This window comes from Schistocerca nitens, chromosome 7 (assembly GCF_023898315.1).
Source record: "Schistocerca nitens isolate TAMUIC-IGC-003100 chromosome 7, iqSchNite1.1, whole genome shotgun sequence".
In the NCBI taxonomy this organism is placed as follows: domain Eukaryota; kingdom Metazoa; phylum Arthropoda; class Insecta; order Orthoptera; family Acrididae; genus Schistocerca; species Schistocerca nitens.
In genome coordinates, this window is record NC_064620.1 from 387,451,661 (window position 1) to 387,472,038 (window position 20,378).

Here is a 20,378-nt window from a genome sequence, read left to right on the forward strand (position 1 = left end):
TCTCTTGCTATTCAGCAGAAAAATTCAGTTTATAATTATCATATACTTTCCCAGTGAAAAATATTTCAACATACTGACCATTTACATGATTGTCTTTTATGTTAATCGTAAGCTACCATTAACTTTATATAACTTTATTTTCAAATTTACATACAGTGGCTCATATTTAACTAAGTTCATTCTCTCTGTCTCTCTCTCTCTCTCTCTCTCTCTCTATCACACACACACACACACACACACATTTGTTATAACTCATTCAGAAATCCTTTCATAGAGTAGAGGAGATACCATGCAGGTACGACTTCAGTCTGTATTTAAAGTACTTTATCATCTGTTAGATTCTTGATATCATTGGGTAAGTGGTCACAACTTTATTGCTCTTTATCTCACTGCTTTCTGTGCCACACTGAGGCAGTAAGTGTATTTCATTCCTCCTTTTAATGTTGTATTTATGGTGACTGGTTCTTAACAATAAATTTCATTGGGAAGTAAATGTGAGACTCCTCCCATTATGCGCAATTGTTTCAAGAACAGTCTCCAAGATATTCTGGCATCAACACAACATGTTACCCTTCTTTCACGATTCTGTCCATAAACCCTTTTATGTACAAGAAGACATCAGTGAACAAGTATAGCAGAAAAAATATAATATGTTGGCATTTTCTCCTTCAAAATCTTCTGTTGTCCATAGTGTAAAATTTACAGAGATCAGATGTTTAAAAAGATCTGTTTCATGTGGCTTCCAGTTCAGTTTCATATCAACATAAACACACAAGAATTTGGAATAGTCCATCCTATTTATTGATTTCCACTCATGCACAATTTTAATGAAGTGTGGCCAGGCCTTGTGGAATACAGAACTGCAGGTCTGGTATTTTATCTAAGTGCAGTGACACATACTCAGGAAAGTTACTTGAGTTGAAAGACTCATTTGGTACTCTCTTCAGTCCAAAGACTGGTTTGATTCAACTCTCCATGCCAATGTATCTTGTGCAGTCCTCTCCACCTCTGTATAATTACTGCAACCTACATCCACTTGAACAACATTACTCTAGTCAAACCTTGGTCTGCCTCCAGGACCTGAATACCTTCTCCCCAATTTGCTTCACCTGGTTGTCCTCAACCCAACAAGCCACCTTCCCCAATGTTGATGTCCACCAAAAAGATGGCTACATCATTACCTCCATCCATATCAAACCTACCAACCACCACACTGACAGTTGCCACTGATTTCATACCAAAGTTCCTTTCATGGAGCCTAGCCACCTATGGCTGTCACATGTGTAGAGATGAGCAGTCCACCTCGAAATATACCAAGTGCCTGACTGTAGCTTTCAAAGACCTAATTACCCTCTCAACGATGTACGAAAACAGATCTTCTGTGCCTTGTCTCTACAATTACCAATCACCTCCAAAAGTCCCAATGTCCAGTCACAGAGGAGCATTCCACTCATGACTTAGTACCACCCAGGACTGAAGTAACTAAATGACATTCTTCTATAGGGTTTCCACTACCTCTCATTGTGGCCTGTCTCCCCTAGGGTTTCAACTACCACTCATTGTGCCCTGAAATAAGGAGTGTCCTACCCACTATCTTTCCCACCCCTCCCACAGTGGTGTTCTGCCACCCAACAAAACTACAGAGTGCGTTCCACAAGTAATGCAACCAATTTTTTTCTGACGCAATGGTACACCACAGCATGTTGTAACCAGTTGGGCTAAGTGGAGGGTGGTGTTAGCTTCAAAACGCTCTTTGTCTTATTTGGCAGTGAGCTGTCAGAGAGTCAGGATGTGCGTTTCCATCAACCCTGTTTTGAGTTTATGTAACACAGCACAATGGATCATTCTGTAGAGCAACGGTATGCTATCAAATTTTGCGTTAAACTTGGGAAGTCCACCACCGAAACATTTCCATTACTTCAGCATGCCTTTAGGACTGATTGCTTGTCCAAATCACAAGTTTTACAATGGCACAAGTTGTTCATGAAGGGCTGAGAGGAGATCACCAGCGAACCTCGCAGTGGATGGCCATCAACCGCACGTGTCGACGAAAATGTGACGCGTGTATGTGATTGTTTGAACTCTGGCAAACGGCTAAGCCTTCAATTGATAGCACAAACTCTAAACATGTCCAAAACAACTGTTTTCCGCATTGTGACCAAAGATTTGAACATGAGAAAAGTGTGTGCCAAACCCGTCCCTAAAGAGTTGACCTACGAACACAAGCACATGCGAGTACTTCGGTGCCTAGAAATGTTGGAAATGTGTGAAAATGATCCCCATTCTTTAAACTCAGTTATCACTGGTGATGAGCCGTGGATTTTTGAGTAAGACCCTGAGACAAAAAGGTAGAATTCAGAGTGGCACACCCCATTGTCGCCCCGCCCCAAGAAGGCACGCGTGAGCAAGCCCATGCCCATTGTCTTCTTTGACGTCAGAGGCATTGTCCACAACAAACTCATACCTACCAGGACTACAGTGAACTCAGATTTCTACTTGGAAGTGCTCAAAAGACTGAAAAGGAGGGTCTCGCACTGCCAAAGTGACATTAAGGACACATGGAAAGTTCACCACGACAACGCGCCGAGTCAGAGCGCTTTCATTGTGAATGACTTCCTGGTCAGGACAAAGACCCCACTGGTTCCCCAGCCTCCCTACAGTCCTGATCTGGCTCCCGCTGACTTTTTTTTTGTTTCCTCTATTAAAAGCAGTCATGGTAAGAAAAACATTAGGGCACGAATGAAAACATCCAGGCACATGTTACATCAGCTCGAAAGGACATTCTGGAAGAGGCATACCAGGATGCCTTCCAGGCATGGAAACACTGCCTCCAGAAGTGTATCGACATAAGAGGGTGCTATTTTGAAAATTTTTGATTATTTGTACAAATATATTCAATAAATGATTTTTTATGAATTTGTCTAAAAACAAAGAAGCTGTAACTTACCAAACGAAAGTGTTGGTATGTTGATAGAGACAATATAAACAATAAAAGACACACACAAAAATTTCAAGCTTTCGCAACCCAAGGTTGCTTCATCAGGAAATCAGGAAATGGGGAAGGAGAGCGAAAGACGAAAGGATGTGGGTTTTAAGGGAGAGGGTAAGGAGTTATTCCAATCCCGGGAGCAGAAAGACTTACCTTAGGGGGAACAAAGGACAGGTATACAATCGCACACACACACACTTATCCATCTGCACATATACATACACAGGCAGACATATGTAAATGCAAGAGGTTGGGCAGAGATGTCAGTCGAGGTGGAAGTTACCCACCAGGCCTCAACCTCCGCTAATTTCAAGTTTCCGCCGCTCGTACCTCACCTGTCATTCAACATCATCTTGGCTCTGTACTTCCACCTCGACTGACATCTCTGCCCAACCTCTTTGCATTTACATATGTCTGCCTGTGTGTGTATATGTGCGGATGGATATGTGTGTGTGTGCGAGTGCATACCTGTCCTTTTTTCCCCCTAAGCTAAGTCTTTCCGCTCCCGGGATTGGAATGACTCCTTACCCTCTCCATTAAAACCCATATCCTTTCGTCTTTCCCTCTCCTTCCCCCTTTCCTGATGAAGCAACTTTGGGTTGCAAAAGCTTGAAATTTGTGTGTGTGTTTGTGTGTTTTTTATTGTTTATATTGTCTCTATCAACATACCAACGCTTTCGTTTGGTAAGTAACAACTTCTTTGTTTTTAGATATATTTTTCCTACGTGGAATGTTTCCCTCTATTATATTTTTATGAATTTGGTCGCATTACTTATGGAACACACCTTGTACACAATATCCTTGTCACCCCTACAGAGCACATGCTGTCAGCCCCTTGCCTCATGGCTCCTATCCCTATAGTAGACATAATGCAAGACCTGTCATCCTCCCACTACTGCCTACTCAAGTTTGACATAAGCACAGCCATCCCATCAAAGACATGGCTACCTGTGAAACCAATCATGTGATCTCCAAGCTAGGCTGCAACCACTGTGCTGCATGTTACATGGGCATGACGACCAACAGGCTGGCTGTCCGCATGAATGGTTGCCAATAAACTGTGGCCAAGAAACAGCTGGACTACCCAGTTGTTGAGCACCGTGCCCAACACAATGTTCTTCATTTCAGTGACTGCTTTACAGCCTGTGCCATCTAGATTCTTCCCAACAACACCAGCTTTCCTGAATTGTGCAGGTGGAAACACTTCCTGCAATATATCATATGTTCCCCATAATAATCCGTCTGGCTTCAACTCCCTTTCCCTGTTCCCATTCTAGCACTACATGGCCCTCTATTCCACCAATGCAGCCACAGTCTTTTTACATTTCTCCTTTTCTGCTGCCCCCTTCCGTCTAACCTTCCAACTGCACCTAGCTGCCCTACCCTCTCCCTACTTCATCCCTGTATGCTCCCACAAGCAGCACTTTGCCATCCAGCACCCCTACCCTGCTGACTTTCGCTCCTCCTTGCCCCAGCCTCCTCCTTACCCCCACCACCCAGAGAGCTTTTCCCATCATGCACTACTGCTCACAGTCTTTCCTTGTCAGCCAGAGAGTGTGGTCAGGTGTGTGTGAGTTGCACATGAGTGTGTGTGTGTTGTGTGTGTGTGCATATGTTGTTTAGTTCCAATGAAGACCTTTTGGCCAAAAGCTTACTCATTTCACTCCCTCTTTGACTCAACACCTCGGCTATATAGTGAGTAGCAACTATCCTTTTCATAACATTGCTTTTATTTACTGTGTTTCACTTTTAAATTTATTTCGAGTGTTTCTCCCATAAACTTTCTTCAAATGTTTTGACTGAATCATCAGTTATGATTCTATTTTCCAGTATTTCTCTTTTCTTATCTAAACCTGTTTCGCTGGCAAATTATACTATCAGCATTTCTCAGTCATGGTTAGAGAAACTGTTAATAGTAGTTTCAGCTCTCTGAGACTGCAGATGTGTGTGCTAGTTGCACTTGTGTGAGTGTGTGTGTGTGTGCGTGTTTGTATGTGTGTCTATTGCCGACAAAGGCCTTAATGGCTGAAAGCTATGTTAGTGTGAATCCTTTTATTGTGCCTATCGCGGCTCAGCATCTCCACTATATGGTGAGTAGCAACTTTCCTTCTCTCATATTGTTAAGCTTAGTGATTCTCACTCAAACTGTCAAATGAAACTGAGAATACAACTTGTTGATGACGTGTATATTAAATTCTACTAGCTTGTCTGTTTTCCAATCCACTGTTGTGACACAACATTCAAACATCCAGTCTGCACAGATTCACCAACCTTAGACACTAGGATTTAATTCATTTCAGTTTATTGATTCATTACTTCATTCCCTTCCATGGTTATGTAGTAGTATTGTATTAGCTTGTATTGGTATAGACATATGTGCTGAATGTTCATGATTTCCAAATGATATCATGATAAGTTAACAAATCTTCTGACTTTCCACTTACTCTTTCATTCTCCTGTTTTGATGTTCACAGTATCACAATTTGTGGGCATTGTACTGCATCTGCCTTTGCATGACAGTGAAACATTGAGTGCTTCAAGAAGATATCTTGGGTTGACCACAGGTTTCACAATTATGGTACAAATTCTTATAAAAAGAAAAACTTTAAAGTTTGCAGTGAGCTGCATGCCAGTTCTGCAAATATCTGTTGAGGCAAAGCAGAGACCCCCCCCCCCCCCCCCCCGTCCCGTCAACTCCCTCTGAGCATTTTATGTTACGATTATCCAGATTAAAATGTTGCTGTCTTGACTGATCTCTCCTTCCCTAATTACTTGTGGGGTTAAGATGATGCCTTCAAACTATTACCTTAATGTTGAATACGAACATCTATCTCATCAGCAGAGTATGAGAGGGTAACCCTCCTGAAAATTCCATTGTTAAAATTATGACTTGTCATAGAACCAAGACACAGTTGTGACAAATGTATTCATCATCATAAAAGACAGGAAGAGACCTTTGAGAAGTTAAAAATAAGAAACTTGAGGAAATTACAAGTGGTTTTAAAGCTGTTATGAGACATTTGAATGTAGCATTGCTAGTTGAAACTCCCTAATTCCGGCTATTTGTTAAACTTTGTTGTCAAAGATATTGGGCTCTTATTCCATTCTACATGATTTATGTATAATTCTTAATTTTAGCAATGCCATTGTCTCATCCAGGGGCATAGTGAATCCAAATCTCGACCTATTACAGAAATAATGAGAATACATTGGTGGTAAATTTATGGACAGTATCAATTGTACCAGAAAGTCCTCATTAGCATAGGAACTGTTAAGAGTTCCAGGCAAGAGGAACCCAGTTATTAGTGCAATACATGATGAAAGTATCCTGATCAGCCCAGGAAATATAGCCCAGACAGTGACAAAGTGTTTCACAGAAGTGACCACCACTATCAACGTGATCAACATTTACATTACCACAAAGCTATTGTCAACATGGGAAACTGGGAATACAAAATACCTTTGTAACTGCCCCCCTACCTTTGGAGTGGAATTGAGCATTATCTGTGGCTCATTACTGAGTATGTGAACACACAACTAGAGTAGGTATGTATTTTCCCAAGTTGGTATCATAGTCACATCCTCACAAACTTTGTGGGAAAATCCATGAAGTAAATGGTGAACTGTAATTTTGTCTGGGTTCTTCAGTTGAGACAGCTCCTTAGTAACTTCCAGTTTATTATCATCAGATATCAGCCCGCTGTTCATCCCGGGTCTTGCTGGAGGTGATGAGAGAACAGGCTTTCCTATATAAGCAACATCTTATAGATGTTTTTCTCAACCAGGTTTTTAGGAGCTTATTACCATCAGTTTGTTTCATCAGTAGAGCTACTGAGGACATCTAAAAACATTAGGTTTCTCTTTGAAGTGAAGCATTCTTCAGTTACCTTGCTTGAAGAAAGGATACTTTCATCTACAATGAAGTTGTCCACACTTCTTCATATGAAGAAAAATATAATTACTTCCTTTCAGGTTCTCCGAAATGAATTCCGACGCCCTCGTGATACTTTGCTGTCAATGGTTGCTGAATTTCTCACCAAAAGCTCTGCTCGACTTGCAGAACTAAACAAGAAGTCTAGCCAGGATGGCAAAACAGTGGAACTTCTTGACATAAAGTCTCATGTTGTGAGTATGCAATTTTTTCACACCTTTCTTATTTATAAAGGTCTTTACAATGTCACATAACAGAGAGCAGTAAATGTGTATCATGTAATAGCAATGGTAGGTAGTTAACACATAGTGTTCACTTTGAACAACATCTGTTTTTATGAACCATACAAGGGGATGGACTCACATTATGGAGGACAGTGGACTCATGTTATGGAGGACAGTGGTTCAAATCCATATCCAAGTTTCCAGATTTAGTTTTAGTAGTTTCCCTAAGTTGCTTAAGGCAAGCCAGGACACAGCTAAATTCAGTTCCTATTGTAACAAAGCAAGCTGGGATATTTTTACTTCCCCCTTTGTTTTGCCATCTGCCTCCTTAAAATTAATTTTTTTTTTCATTTTTGAACTAATTACCATTAACATACATGAATATAATCTGCATTTTCATAAAAGAGAAATGTTGGCCATCAGTTTTAAAGAATATAACACCAGATCTAATTTTGTGCTTAGTTTTATGTATGTAATTGACTTTCTAATTTATTCCAACTATTCCTAGTTAGTACCTTTTGGTAGAGGGTGAAATCAGAAATTGTTTCGTAACTTAAATTCTATTGTTGACTTATAAACAAATATAAATTCTGTAGTAATTATAAAGATATGTCAAACAACTAATAGTAACATTAAAGGATCTATTTGGCTCTATTCGAAAACATGTTGGCAAAGCTAGACCTTAATTAACTCCAAAATAATTTTCAGTTTCATTAAAAGTATTGTTTGCATAACTATATATGTCAATTTCATCATTTAAACAAATAATTCAGCTTAACTCTTGAAGTGGAAGAAACTGTTAAAAAGAACCAATTTTTTTATGTATTCAGTTAATTTACTGAGTTGAGTTTTAATTGTAATTTCCACAAATTTAACTTCAAACAGTGTGTAGTTTCAGTACTTATTATTGTGAGGATATATAAGGGCCAGATTTTTGGTCTCGAGACAGTCAGTCCACAGCCAAGTTTCAGATGAGGAACCTATATTAGTTAGATCAGCAACAATGGATCCACTTAACTGTGAAATAGTTGTTACACCAATAGGCCATGTGTTAAAACAATGACAGTGTCTGTTCCATATGTACCTTATTATTCTACATGAACAGTGAACTGTGTGGTTAGGCTTTTACTACTCATAGATTCAACACCCCCCCATGAACCATGGACCTTGCCGTTGGTGGGGAGGCTTGCGTGCCTCAGCGATACAGATGGCCATACCGTAGGTGCAACCACAACGGAGGGGTATCTGTTGAGAGGCCAGACAAACACGTGGTTCCTGAAGAGGGGCAGCAGCCTTTTCAGTAGTTGCAGGGGCAACAGTCTGGATGATTGACTGATCTGGCCTTGTAACATTAACCAAAACGGCCTTGCTGTGCTGGTACTGCGAATGGCTGAAAGCAAGGGGAAACTACAGCCGTAATTTTTCCCGAGGACATGCAGCTTTACTGTATGATTAAATGATGATGGCGTCCTCTTGGGTAAAATATTCCGGAGGTAAAATAGTCCCCCATTCGGATCTCCAGGAGGGGACTACTCAAGAGGACGTCGTTATCAGGAGAAAGAAAACTGGCGTTCTACGGATTGGAGTGTGGAATGTCAGATCCCTTAATCGGGCAGGTAGGTTAGAAAATTTAAAAAGGGAAATAGATAGGTTAAAGTTAGATATAGTGGGAATTAGGGAAGTTTGGTGGCAGGAGGAACAAGACTTTTGATCAGGTGATTACAGGGTTATAAATACAAAATCAAATAGGGGTAATGCAGGAGTAGGTTTAATAATGAATAAAAAAAATAGGAGTGTGGGTTAGCTACTACAAACAGCATAGTGAACGCATTATTGTGGCCAAGATAGACACAAAGCCCATGCCTACTACAGTAGTACAAGTTTATATGCCAACTAGCTCTGCAGATGATGAAGAAAATGATGAAATGTATGACGAGATAAAAGAAATTATTCAGGTAGTGAAGGGAGACGAAAATTTAATAGTCATGGGTGACTGGAATTCGTCAGTAGGAAAAGGGAGAGAAGGAAACATAGTAGGTGAATATGGATTGGGGGGAAGAAATGAAAGAGGAAGCCGCCTTGTAGAATTTTGCACAGAGCATAACTTAATCATAGCTAACACGTGGTTCAAGAATCATAAAAGAAGGTTGTATACCTGGAAGAATCCTGGAGATACTAAAAGGTATCAGATAGATTATATAATGGTAAGACAGAGATTTAGGAACCAGGTTTTAAATTGTAAGATATTTCCAGGGGCAGATGTGGATTCTGACCACAATATATTGGTTATGCACTGCAGATTGAAACTGAAGAAACTGAAAAAAGGTGGGAATTTAAGGAGATGGGACCTGGATAAACTGAAAGAACCAGAGGTTGTAGAGAGTTTCAGGGAGAGCATAAGGGAACAATTGACAGGAATGGGGGAAAGAAATAAAGTAGAAGAAGAATGGGTAGCTCTGAGGGATGAAGTAGTGAAGGCAGCAGAGGATCAAGTAGGTAAAAAGATGAGGGCTAACAGAAATCCTTGGGTAACAGAAGAAATATTGAATTTAATTGATGAAAGGAGAAAATATAAAAATGCAGTAAATGAAGCAGGCAAAAAGGAATACAAACGTATCAAAAATGAGATCGACAGGAAGTGCAAAATGGCTAAGCAGGGATGGCTAGAGGACAAATGTAAGGATGTAGAGGCTTGACTTACTAGGGATAAGATAGATACTGCCTACAGGAAAATTAAAGAGAACTTTGGAGAGAAGAGAACCACTTGTATGAATATCAAGAGCTCAGATGGCAACCCAGTTCTAAGCAAAGAAGGGAAGGCAGAAAGGTGGAAGGAGTAGATAGAGGGTTTATACAAGGGCGATGTACTTGAGGACAATATTATGGAAATGGAAGAGGATGTAGATGAAGATGAAATGGGAGATAAGATACTGCGTGAAGAGTTTGACAGAGCACTGAAGGACCTGAGTCGAAAATAGGCCCCGGGACTAGACAACATTCCATTAGAACTACTGATGGCCTTGGGAGATCCAGTCATGACAAAACTCTACCATCTGGTGAGCAAGATGTATGAGACAGGCGAAGTACCCACAGACTTCAAGAAGAATACAATAATTCCAATCCCAAAGAAAGCAGGTGTTGACAGATGTGAAAATTACCGAACTATCAGTTTAATAAGTCACAGCTGCAAAATACTAACGCGAATTCTTTACAGACGAATGGAAAAACTGGTAGAAGCGGACCTCGGGGAAGATCAGTTTGGATTCCGTAGAAATGTTGGAACACGTGAGGCAATACTAACCTTACGACTTATCTTAGAAGAAAGATTAAGAAAAGACAAACCTACGTTTTTAGCATTTGTAGACTTAGAGAAAGCTTTTGACAACGTTAACTGGAATACTCTCTTTCAAGTTCTGAAGGTGGCAGGGGTAAAATACAGTGAGCGAAAGGCTATTTACAATTTGTACAGAAACCAGATGGCAGTTATAAGAGTCGAGGGGCATGAAAGGGAAGCAGTGGTTGGGAAAGGAGTGAGTGAGGCAGGGTTGTAGCCTCTCGCCGATGTTATTCAATCTGTATATTGAGCAAGCAGTAAAGGAAACAAAAGAAAAATTCGGAGTAGGTATTCAAATTCATGGAGAAGAAATAAAAACTTTGAGGTTCGCCGATGACATTGTAATTCTGTCAGAGACAGCAAAAGACTTGGAAGAGCAGTTGAACGGAATGGACAGTGTCTTGAAAGGAGGATATAAGATGAACATCAACAAAAGCAAAACGAGGATAATGGAATGTAGTCAAATTAAATCGGGTGATGCTGAGCGGATTAGATTAGGAAATGAGACACTTAAAGTAGTAAAGGAGTTTTGCTATTTAGGGAGCAAAATAACTGATGATGGTCGAAGTAGAGAGGATATAAAATGTAGACTGGCAATGGCAAGGAAATCGTTTCTGAAGAAGAGAAATTTGTTAACATCGAGTATAGATTTAAGTGTCAGGAAGTCGTTTCTGAAAGTATTTGTATGGAGTGTAGCCATGTATGGAAGTGAAACATGGACAATAACCAGTTTGGACAAGAAGAGAATAGAAGCTTTTGAAATGTGGTGCTACAGAAGAATGCTGAAGATAAGGTGGGTAGATCACGTAACTAATGAGGAGGTATTGAATAGGATTGGGGAGAAGTGAAGTTTGTGGCACAACTTGACTAGAAGAAGGGATCGGTTGGTAGGACATGTTTTGAGGCATCAAGGGATCACAAATTTAGCATTGGAGGGCAGTGTGGAGGGTAAAAATCGTAGGGGGAGACCAAGAGATCAATACACTAAGCAGATTCAGAAGGATGTAGGTTGCAGTAGGTACTGGGAGATGAAGAAGCTTGCACAGGATAGAGTAGCATGGAGAGCTGCATCAAACCAGTCTCAGAACTGAAGACCACAACAACAACAACAGATTCAACACTAAACTATTGTAGCAGTATGTGGATGTTCGCCTGCAACCTATAATGAGGCTTGTCGAAACTTAAACAACAGAGCACTGGCCGTATATAACTTTGTATTATTGTGGGGTTGTGAACAGTGAAAGTAAACAACTGTGAAACGCATCCATGCACCTGTCGGCTACATTATTTACAGTAGTCAGTGTCGAAATTACAAACCCCATATTTCAGCCAATGTTGCAATGCAGTATGTCGACACCAAGGACAATCAATGAAGAAATAAAGCAGGCAAACGTCACACCTTACGTCACCCAGTCTTCAGCTGATGCTCCATTTTCAGTGATCTCATTCTCGATGGGGTGTTAGTCTCTAATCTTCTTGTTCTTTTGGTTTATTAGATGAAGTAATCAGTGTGTGTTATCATTTTTAAAAACATGCTTATAATATATGAGAAAAAGAGGGAGGGTTGTTGTGCTTTACCTGATGAGCTTTCTTTGGGTGAGGCAATGGCATCTTCCATTGGCTTAATTGCTGTTTGATTTTGGGTTTGCAACCGTAGCACCATGACGTGTCACCAGCAGTAATCCTGGAAAAGGTTTCGAAAAAAGTCTACAGCTATTCTTCAAAATACAGTATGTGTCCTCTTGACATTGTCTTTTGCTGCTATGTCTGAATCTGAAGCACAGATTTGGCAGTGACCTTTCTCATTTGCAAATTGTGTGATCAAAATTTCTGAATTGAGCTCTACGACTGTCCTGTCAAGTTCACTAGAGTGACTCATTGTCAGTTTTCAGGCAGAAGTTCTTAAATTTTGTAAACATTTGTTTTATTTCAGGTAGCTGATGGACATCCAGACCTAGGTTCATCATCAGTTGACCTAGTACCAGTTCTGAAACAAGAAAATCACTAATACACTTTATAGTTCTGCCAATCTTTTCCCTAGCTGAAAGCAAAATTGAACAGCCACACATTGTACACTTACACTCACCATCCTGAAAAACAAGGGAAGAGAGCAATACAGTAGCTGCAGAAAATTCACAATGGGCATACAAAACCTTCTCAGCAATGTCGGAGGCTGGTCTGAATTCCCAAGGAGTAGCACAACATACTCCTAGAAATAAAAATGCATACTACACAATCTGTACACAGAACAGTGCCATTCCAAGAACTTAGAGCTCCATCTTCTGTTCTTCTCTGAAGTTACTATATTTTATTATTATTCACCTGTACATTTTCTTCAGAGATTTGTGCAACTGTAACAGGGACCACTTTGCCGATAAAAATGAATTACTGATCTTTTCTCCTTTGTTGCTTCTTACTGTACTGTTTTTGTTGTATTATCTTTGAAAAAATAAACTCACAAACCTTGTTTGAGCAGCAAGCTGGTTTGTTCTGCAATCCTTCAGTATTATAAACAGCTGGAGCATAAAATTGGGAAGATTAGTATTTAAATATCAAAGGGGTAATAACCATTGAGTGTGTCAAGTATTTACTCAACTTTTCTGTACTGAATGTCAATATTAGGATTAAGAGTCACAGATGTTCCACCCATGTTTACTTTCAGTCATAATTCACTTGTAAGACCATAACGCGCTACATCTTACAACAGAATGGAACCGAGTCAAGGCTACTGAATACCATTATCTTGAGCCAAAAACCAACTTGGATATAAAGTGATGAGTGATGCTTATGTTGCATTGTAACTCAATGATGCTACAATTACATATCGATGGTTTACACTGAAGAATAAAATTTATGAGTCAGTAATATTTTACAATATTTACATTGCAAAAGTTCTTCAAGTCAGAATCTAGTATATATTTAAATATTAATAATAATAGATTTGAATAATTTTAAAAGTTTACCTCAAATTTTAAAGTAAAGATAACTTTTCCGCTTTTGAAATATTTACTTATTATTACCTAAGAGGAACAATTTTCTTTAATTTATTTAATCATACCATATGAAACTAAAAGTTGTATGATTTCAGAAGTATTTTTGTGTATCCGATAATGTATTTTATGTATCAAGTATTCTGATTGTTTGTGTGTTTCACATGTACTCTTTCATGGTGGAAATATGGACATTGGCCAGTTCCATTACACTAGCCCACCAGTAATTTCACAAGCATGAAAATTCGAGCAAAAGTTCTGGCACCAAAATAATGGAATTCTCCATTGTTTAGTTTTGCCAAGCATAAAAATAATTTATTTTGTGAAAAACAGTGTTCTGAAAGTAAAATGTGTTTAACATTGGTTGGTGTTCTGGCTACTTAGATAATTAATGAATATACTTATATAAATTAATATATTTAATTAATAGTCTGCAAAATTCTGTTTTACCATTTAAGTCACAATTTTAGAAATCGAAATGTCCTTCAGATATTAAAACATTGGATGAAACAGAAACAAAATTTTATTGTTTACAAGGAAAGTAATTGCAACTGGCATATTGTTATAGCATATTTTTAAAAATTACTAAATTTGCAAATTTCTGTACCAAATATGTCAGAGTTCTGTCTTATTACAAAACTGATTAAAAATCAGAATTATCTCATTAGTTTAAACATGCATAACTATTGACATAGCATCGCCTATTTTAAAAATGACATGCCTCACAAACAGCATAAGAAAATGTTTGGTAATTGTACACAAAATCATAAGAATGGATTAATATGCAAAACTAATTTAAGTCTCAATTAGAAAATAGCCTACATATTTAATCTTACATCATTTAACTAAGACAGTAAAAATATTCAGAGTGGATGAAGTGACAAAGTTTAGTATGATATTATGTTAACTACCCTTCCGAAACTTTACTTGGACATAAAAAAGTCAATCTAGTATATCTTTCAGTTGAATCAAACAAGATAAAATATAAATTCATCTCGTGTAAAGTATCTCTTCCTACATATTACCTTTAGTAAATCCAGTGATTGAAAACATAAGAGTATGTAGCATTCAGTGATTCAGTTAATTCAATTAATGTTTCTGTTACCACTATCTCTTTCAAACTTAGACTGTTTTGTGGTATCAGCATCTTTTTACACCAATTCACGCGTTCAGGTCTTACATTCCTTGTAGGACACTTTACTTTTATTAAAATATATTGCTCACAATAACTTTATGTTTCTCATATTTTCCTTGATATAACGTCTTTTGCATCAGTGAAACCTCAGCTAAGATAATCAGTAAATCACTATGTGTTGTAACAGTAGTCATACATATATAGTTATGATACAGGTTTGTGCACTAGGGGTTGACTTATCAGTGGGTAGAAATAGAATGTGTACATATTTTTGGTTAAACTTTTTCAAACAAAAAAAAAAAAACAAAAAAAATAGGTCAAAGACAAAACTACAAATAATTAATGAAAAGCACTATGTTTCTCATGTTCTACAGGATTAATTTATTGCATTAACCGAATTTCAGCTTAAAATGTGTAAGTACATGATGAAAGACCCCCAGGATACCATAAAGTTAAAATTTATTAAAAACAAGAAAATGAACACCGATCGACCATAAACGTTGGCAAAGATGTTAATTATGAATGCACGGTAAGGTGCAGACAAATTAAAAAACCATAATTCATTTTTGATTACTCACACTCTCTTGTACGTATAAGTTCTGTTAAGAAGTGCCATTCGGAGGATGACAGGCTACAGTATTAAGTATTTTTTATTCAAGGGAGGTGAAACCAAGTAAGGAGGATTTTCTTAATTATGACACACATTGGTGTACTTGGAGACTTTGAGTTTATTGCCTGCATCTACAGTTGAAATGTAAGAGAAGTCCGATAGCCTAAAAATTCATACAACCACAGAACATTTCTAATAACGCAGTTGTATTATCCCTTTTAGATGTTTCTCTTCTACTTCCCCCCCCACACACACACACACAACAACTGGTTGTGGGTACGGTTTGTTAACTATGTTGTAGTAAGAAATTTCTATGACATTGTTATGAATAATAAAAACTAATTGTCTGTATTTTCTGTTTGCATGAATCATGATGGAGAGCAAGTAAAGTAAAAGGCAAACATTGAGGAGAAATTTTCCATTTTCCCGCATCTACAATTGAAATGTAAGAGAAGAAGTCTGATAGCCTAAAAATTCGTACAAGCACAGAACATATCTAATAATGCAATTGTATTATCCCTTTTAAATGTTTCTCATATGCATGTATATTTTTATTTATTTATTTATCTATCTATCTATCTATTTTTTACAACACAAAAGCCATAATCAAATACATGCCATTTATTGTGTGTTTGGCCCTTAATCTTGATGTGTAACATTTTTTCCAATGTTGTTCACAAACGTGCTAACTTCTTTGGTGACAGTAGTCAGTTGAAGTCTGATGATGTGCAGTTGAAGTCTGATGATGTGCTTGTAAGCTGAAAACTGGTTAATGCAATAAATTAAACCTGTAGAGCATAAGCAGGACAGTGCTTTTCATGTATTATCATGTTGTTCTACCAAGAATCAGTTAACACAAAACTAAAATGAATATAATTATTCATGTTGTTGTTGTGTTCTTCAGTCCAAAGACTAGTCTGATGCAGCCCTCCATGGAACTCTGTCATGTGCAAGCGTCTTCATCTCCAAATCAAGTCATCTATTGATTTCCCTCTATCATTTTTATTCCTGGCACTTCCCTCCATTATTAAATTTGTGATCCATTGTTGTCTCAGATTGTGTCCTATCAACCAATCTCTTCTTCTAGTCAGGTTGTGACACAAATTTCTTTCCTCCCAATTCTATTCAGCACCTCCTCATTAGCTATGTGATCTACCTATCTAATGTTCAGCATTCTGCTGCAGCATCACATTTAAAAAGATTGTATTCTCTTTTTGTCTGAATAGTTTATCATTCATGTTTCACATCCATACATCGCTATACTCCATACAAATACTTTCAGAAAAGACTTCCTAACACTTAAATATATATTTAGTGTTAAAAAATTTCTCTTCTTCAGAAACATTTTTCTTACCGTTTCCAGTCCTAATTTTTATATTCTCTCTTCTTCTTCCATCATCAGTTATTTTGCTGCCCAAATAGCAAAACTGTTCTACTACTTTAAGTGTCTCATTTCCTAATCAAATTCCAGCAGTGTCACCTGATTTAATTCAGTTATGTTTCATTATCCTTGTTTTGCTTTTGTTGATGTTTATCCTCATATCAAAACACTGTCCATTCCATTCAACTGCACTCCTAGCCCTTTGCTGTCTCTGACAGAATAATAATGCCAGTGGCAAATCTTAAAGTTTTTATTTCTTCTCCCTGAACTTTAATTCCTTGTCCAAATTTTTCTGTGTCTTCCTTTATTGCTTGTTCAATGTACAGACTGAATAACATTGGGGAAGGGCCACAACCCTTTCTCACTCACTTCGCTCACTCACTGCTTTCTTTTCATGCCACTCTATTCTTATAACTGCTGTCTGGTTTCTGGCCAAGTTGTAAAAGGTCTTTTGCTGCCTGTATTTTACCCCAGGTGCCTTCAGAATTTCAAGGAGAAAATACCAGTCAATATTGTCAAAAGCTTTCTGTAAGCCTACAAATGCTATAAATGTAGATTTTCCTTTCCTTAAAACATGTTCAAAGGTAAGCCATAGGGTCAGTTTTGCCTCATGTGTGCCTATGTTTCTCCAGAATCCAAACTGATTTTCCCAGATGTCAGCTTCTACCAGTTTTTCCTTTTTTTTTAATAAGAATTATTATTAGCACAGTGCAGCTGATAGATTTGTATTATTCATACGTGTCAGAACTTACTTGTGTGACATTGGAATTATTATATTCTTCTTGAAGTCTGATGATATTCTACCTGCACAGTAGGTGGAAGAGTTTTGTCATGGCTATCTCTCTAAAGACTATGAGTAGTTCTGACAGAATGTTGTCTAGTCCCGGAAGCTTCTTTGACTTAGGTCTTTCAGTGCTCTCTCAAATTATTCTCTTCCATCTCATCTTAACCTACATCCTCTTCCATCTCTGTAATATTGCCTGCAAGTTCATCTCCCTTGTGTAGAACTTCTATACACCCTTTCCACCTTATGCTTTCCATTCTTTGCTTAGGACTGTTTTCCATCTGAGCTGTTGATATTAATACAGTTACTGCTCCTTTCATCAAAGGTGTCTTTAATTTTCCTGTAGGTGGTATCTACCATTCCCCTGATGATATGTGCTTCTAAATCCTTACATTTATCCTCTTATCCATTCCAGTTTAGCCATTTTCCACTCCCTGTCAATCTCATTTTTTTAGATGTTTGTTTTCCCTTTCCCCAGATTTTTTTGTTACAATTTTATATTTTCTCTTTTCATCAATTAAATTCAATGTCTCTTTATTTATCCAAGGATTTCTACAAGGCCTTGTCTTTTTATCTACTTCATCCTTAGCTGCCTTCACTTTTTTCTCTTTCAAAGCTACCCATTCATATTCTACTGTATTCCTTTCCCCTGTTCTAGTCACTTGTTGCCTGATGCTCCCTTTGAAACTCTCAACAGCATCTGGTTCTTTCAACTTGTCCAGGTCCCATTTTCTTAATTTCCTACCTGTTGCAATTTTTTCAGTTTTAATTTATTATTCATATCTAATAATTGTAGTCAGAATCCACATCTGCCCCAGGAAATGTGTTATGATTTAAAATCTGGTTCTGAAATCCCTGTTTTACCATTATACGAGGGTAAGTCAATTGTTATCCACAAAGTAGTTATAAAATTTTATTGTAATCAAATAGAAAACTTACAAGAACATAATTTTTTGACATTGTCTCCTTGCATTTCAACACACTTGCCCTCATAAAAAAAAAAGGTTCTCGGTTGAGCTGCAAGCCAGGAATGCACCATCTCTTTCACTGCTTCATCCAAGGCAAATCGATGGCCCCTTAATGCCTGTTTGAGTGGACGAAACAAGTGATAGTCAGAAGGGGCAATATTAGGACTATATGGCGGATGATCCAGTACTTTGAGTTTCTGGAGCGTTTCAGCAGTGTGGGCAGCAGTATGCGGACAGGCATTGTCGTACAACACAACGCCTTTTGACAGCAATCCTCAGCGTTTGCTTCGAATTGAAGGCTTTAGGCTGGCAGTAAACATCTCACTGTAATGTACACTGTTTATTGCTGTGCCCCTTTCCCCATAATGTTCCAGTACTGGACCTTGTGCATCCCAAGAAACGGTAAGCATCAGTTTTCCTGTGGACAGTTGGGTCTTGAACTTTTTCTTGCATGGCGAATTTGGATGTTTCCATTCCATACTCTGCCATTTACTCTCTGGCTCGTAATGATGGATCCATGTTTCATCACCAGTAATGAGCGTATCTAAAAAGTTGTCTCCTTCGTTACCACAGTGATCCAAATGTTTTTTGCAGATGTCCAAGTGCATTTATTTATGCAACTGTTTGAATTGTTTTGGGACTCATCTTACACAAACTTTATGAAACCCAAGTCTGTTGTGGATGATTTCGTAGGCAGAATCATGACTAATTTGCAGATGATGTGCCACTTCGTCAAAAGTTAATCGTCTGTCTTAGAGAATCATTTCACATTAATGCTAAATGGTTTCCTCATTTGTGGCAGTAAATGGTCATATTGCTCCTTCATCATACATAACACTTTTGAGACCATTTTGGAATTTTTCAGTCCATTTGTAGACACTCCATTGTGGCAAAACAATGTTCTTGTACTGTACCGAAAGTCTTCGATGAATTTCGGCCCCTGATACACCTTACGACCACAAAAAACAGATCACTGAACATTGCTCTTCTGCTCTTCTTTGGTACAAACAGACAGCGAAGCACCCATGATTAACAGCACGGCAGCAATAATGAAACTAACCTAGCAGCTTGAAAATTGCAAATGCATAACAACAAATAAACAGAGCATGCATCATCAACGTAAAACAACAGTACTACCAAAATAAACAAAAATATAACTAAATTGTGGATAATAATTGACTTACCCTTGCAATATCAATCTGAAAAGTTTCAGTTTCTCCAGGTCTCTTCCATGTATACAAATTTCTTTCTTGACTCTTAAACCAAGAGTTAGCAATGATTAAATTATGATCCGAGCAAAACCATGCAGCTTCCTCTTTCATTCCTTTCCCCCTGGCCATATTTGCCTACTATTTTTCCCTTTCTTCTTTTTCCTGCTCGAACACCAGTCTTCCATCACAATTAAATTTTTGCCTCCCGAATTATCTGAATAATTTCTTTTATCTGATCATACATTCCATCAGTCTCTTCAGCATATGTGGAGCTAGATGGCATATGAACCTGGACTACCGTTTTGGGTGTGGACATTGTGTATATCTCAGCTACAATAATGTGTTAACCGTGCGATTCATAGTAGATTATCTGCATTCCTATTTTCTTATTCATTTATTAAACCTACTCCTGCATTACCCCTATTTGAATTTGTATTTATAATGTATTTATAACTTGGTATTCACCTGACCGGAAGTCCTGTTTCTCCTACCACTGAACTTCACTAATTCCCACTATCTCTAACATCAACATATCCATTTCCCTTTTTAAATTTCCTAACCTACCTGCACATATAAGATATCTAAAATTCCACTCTCTGATCTGTAGAATGCCAGTTTTGTTTCTCCTGATGACAACTTGTTTCTCCTGATGACAACATCCTCCTGAGTAGCCCCACCCAGGTTTTAAACTCTAGGATATTTTACCTGAGAGGATCCATCATCATTTAGCATACAACTTGTTTCTCCTGATGACAACATCCTCCTGAGTAGCCCCACCCAGATTTTAAACTCTAGGATATTTTAGCCGAAGAGGATCCCTC

The 20,378-nt window shown here is 38.1% G+C and overlaps 1 protein-coding gene across 1 annotated transcript in view; it reads left to right on the top strand.

Annotated features, from left to right (window-relative positions):
- The window catches only part of LOC126194994 (protein unc-80 homolog), a 1,036,886-nt gene that overhangs the window by 856,666 nt on the left and 159,842 nt on the right, over positions 1-20,378 (top strand). Inside the window, exon 51 of the mRNA XM_049933411.1 lies at positions 6,962-7,114. Within this exon, the coding sequence (XP_049789368.1) occupies positions 6,962-7,114 (153 nt within the window). The remainder of the gene's footprint in view (positions 1-6,961; positions 7,115-20,378) is intronic.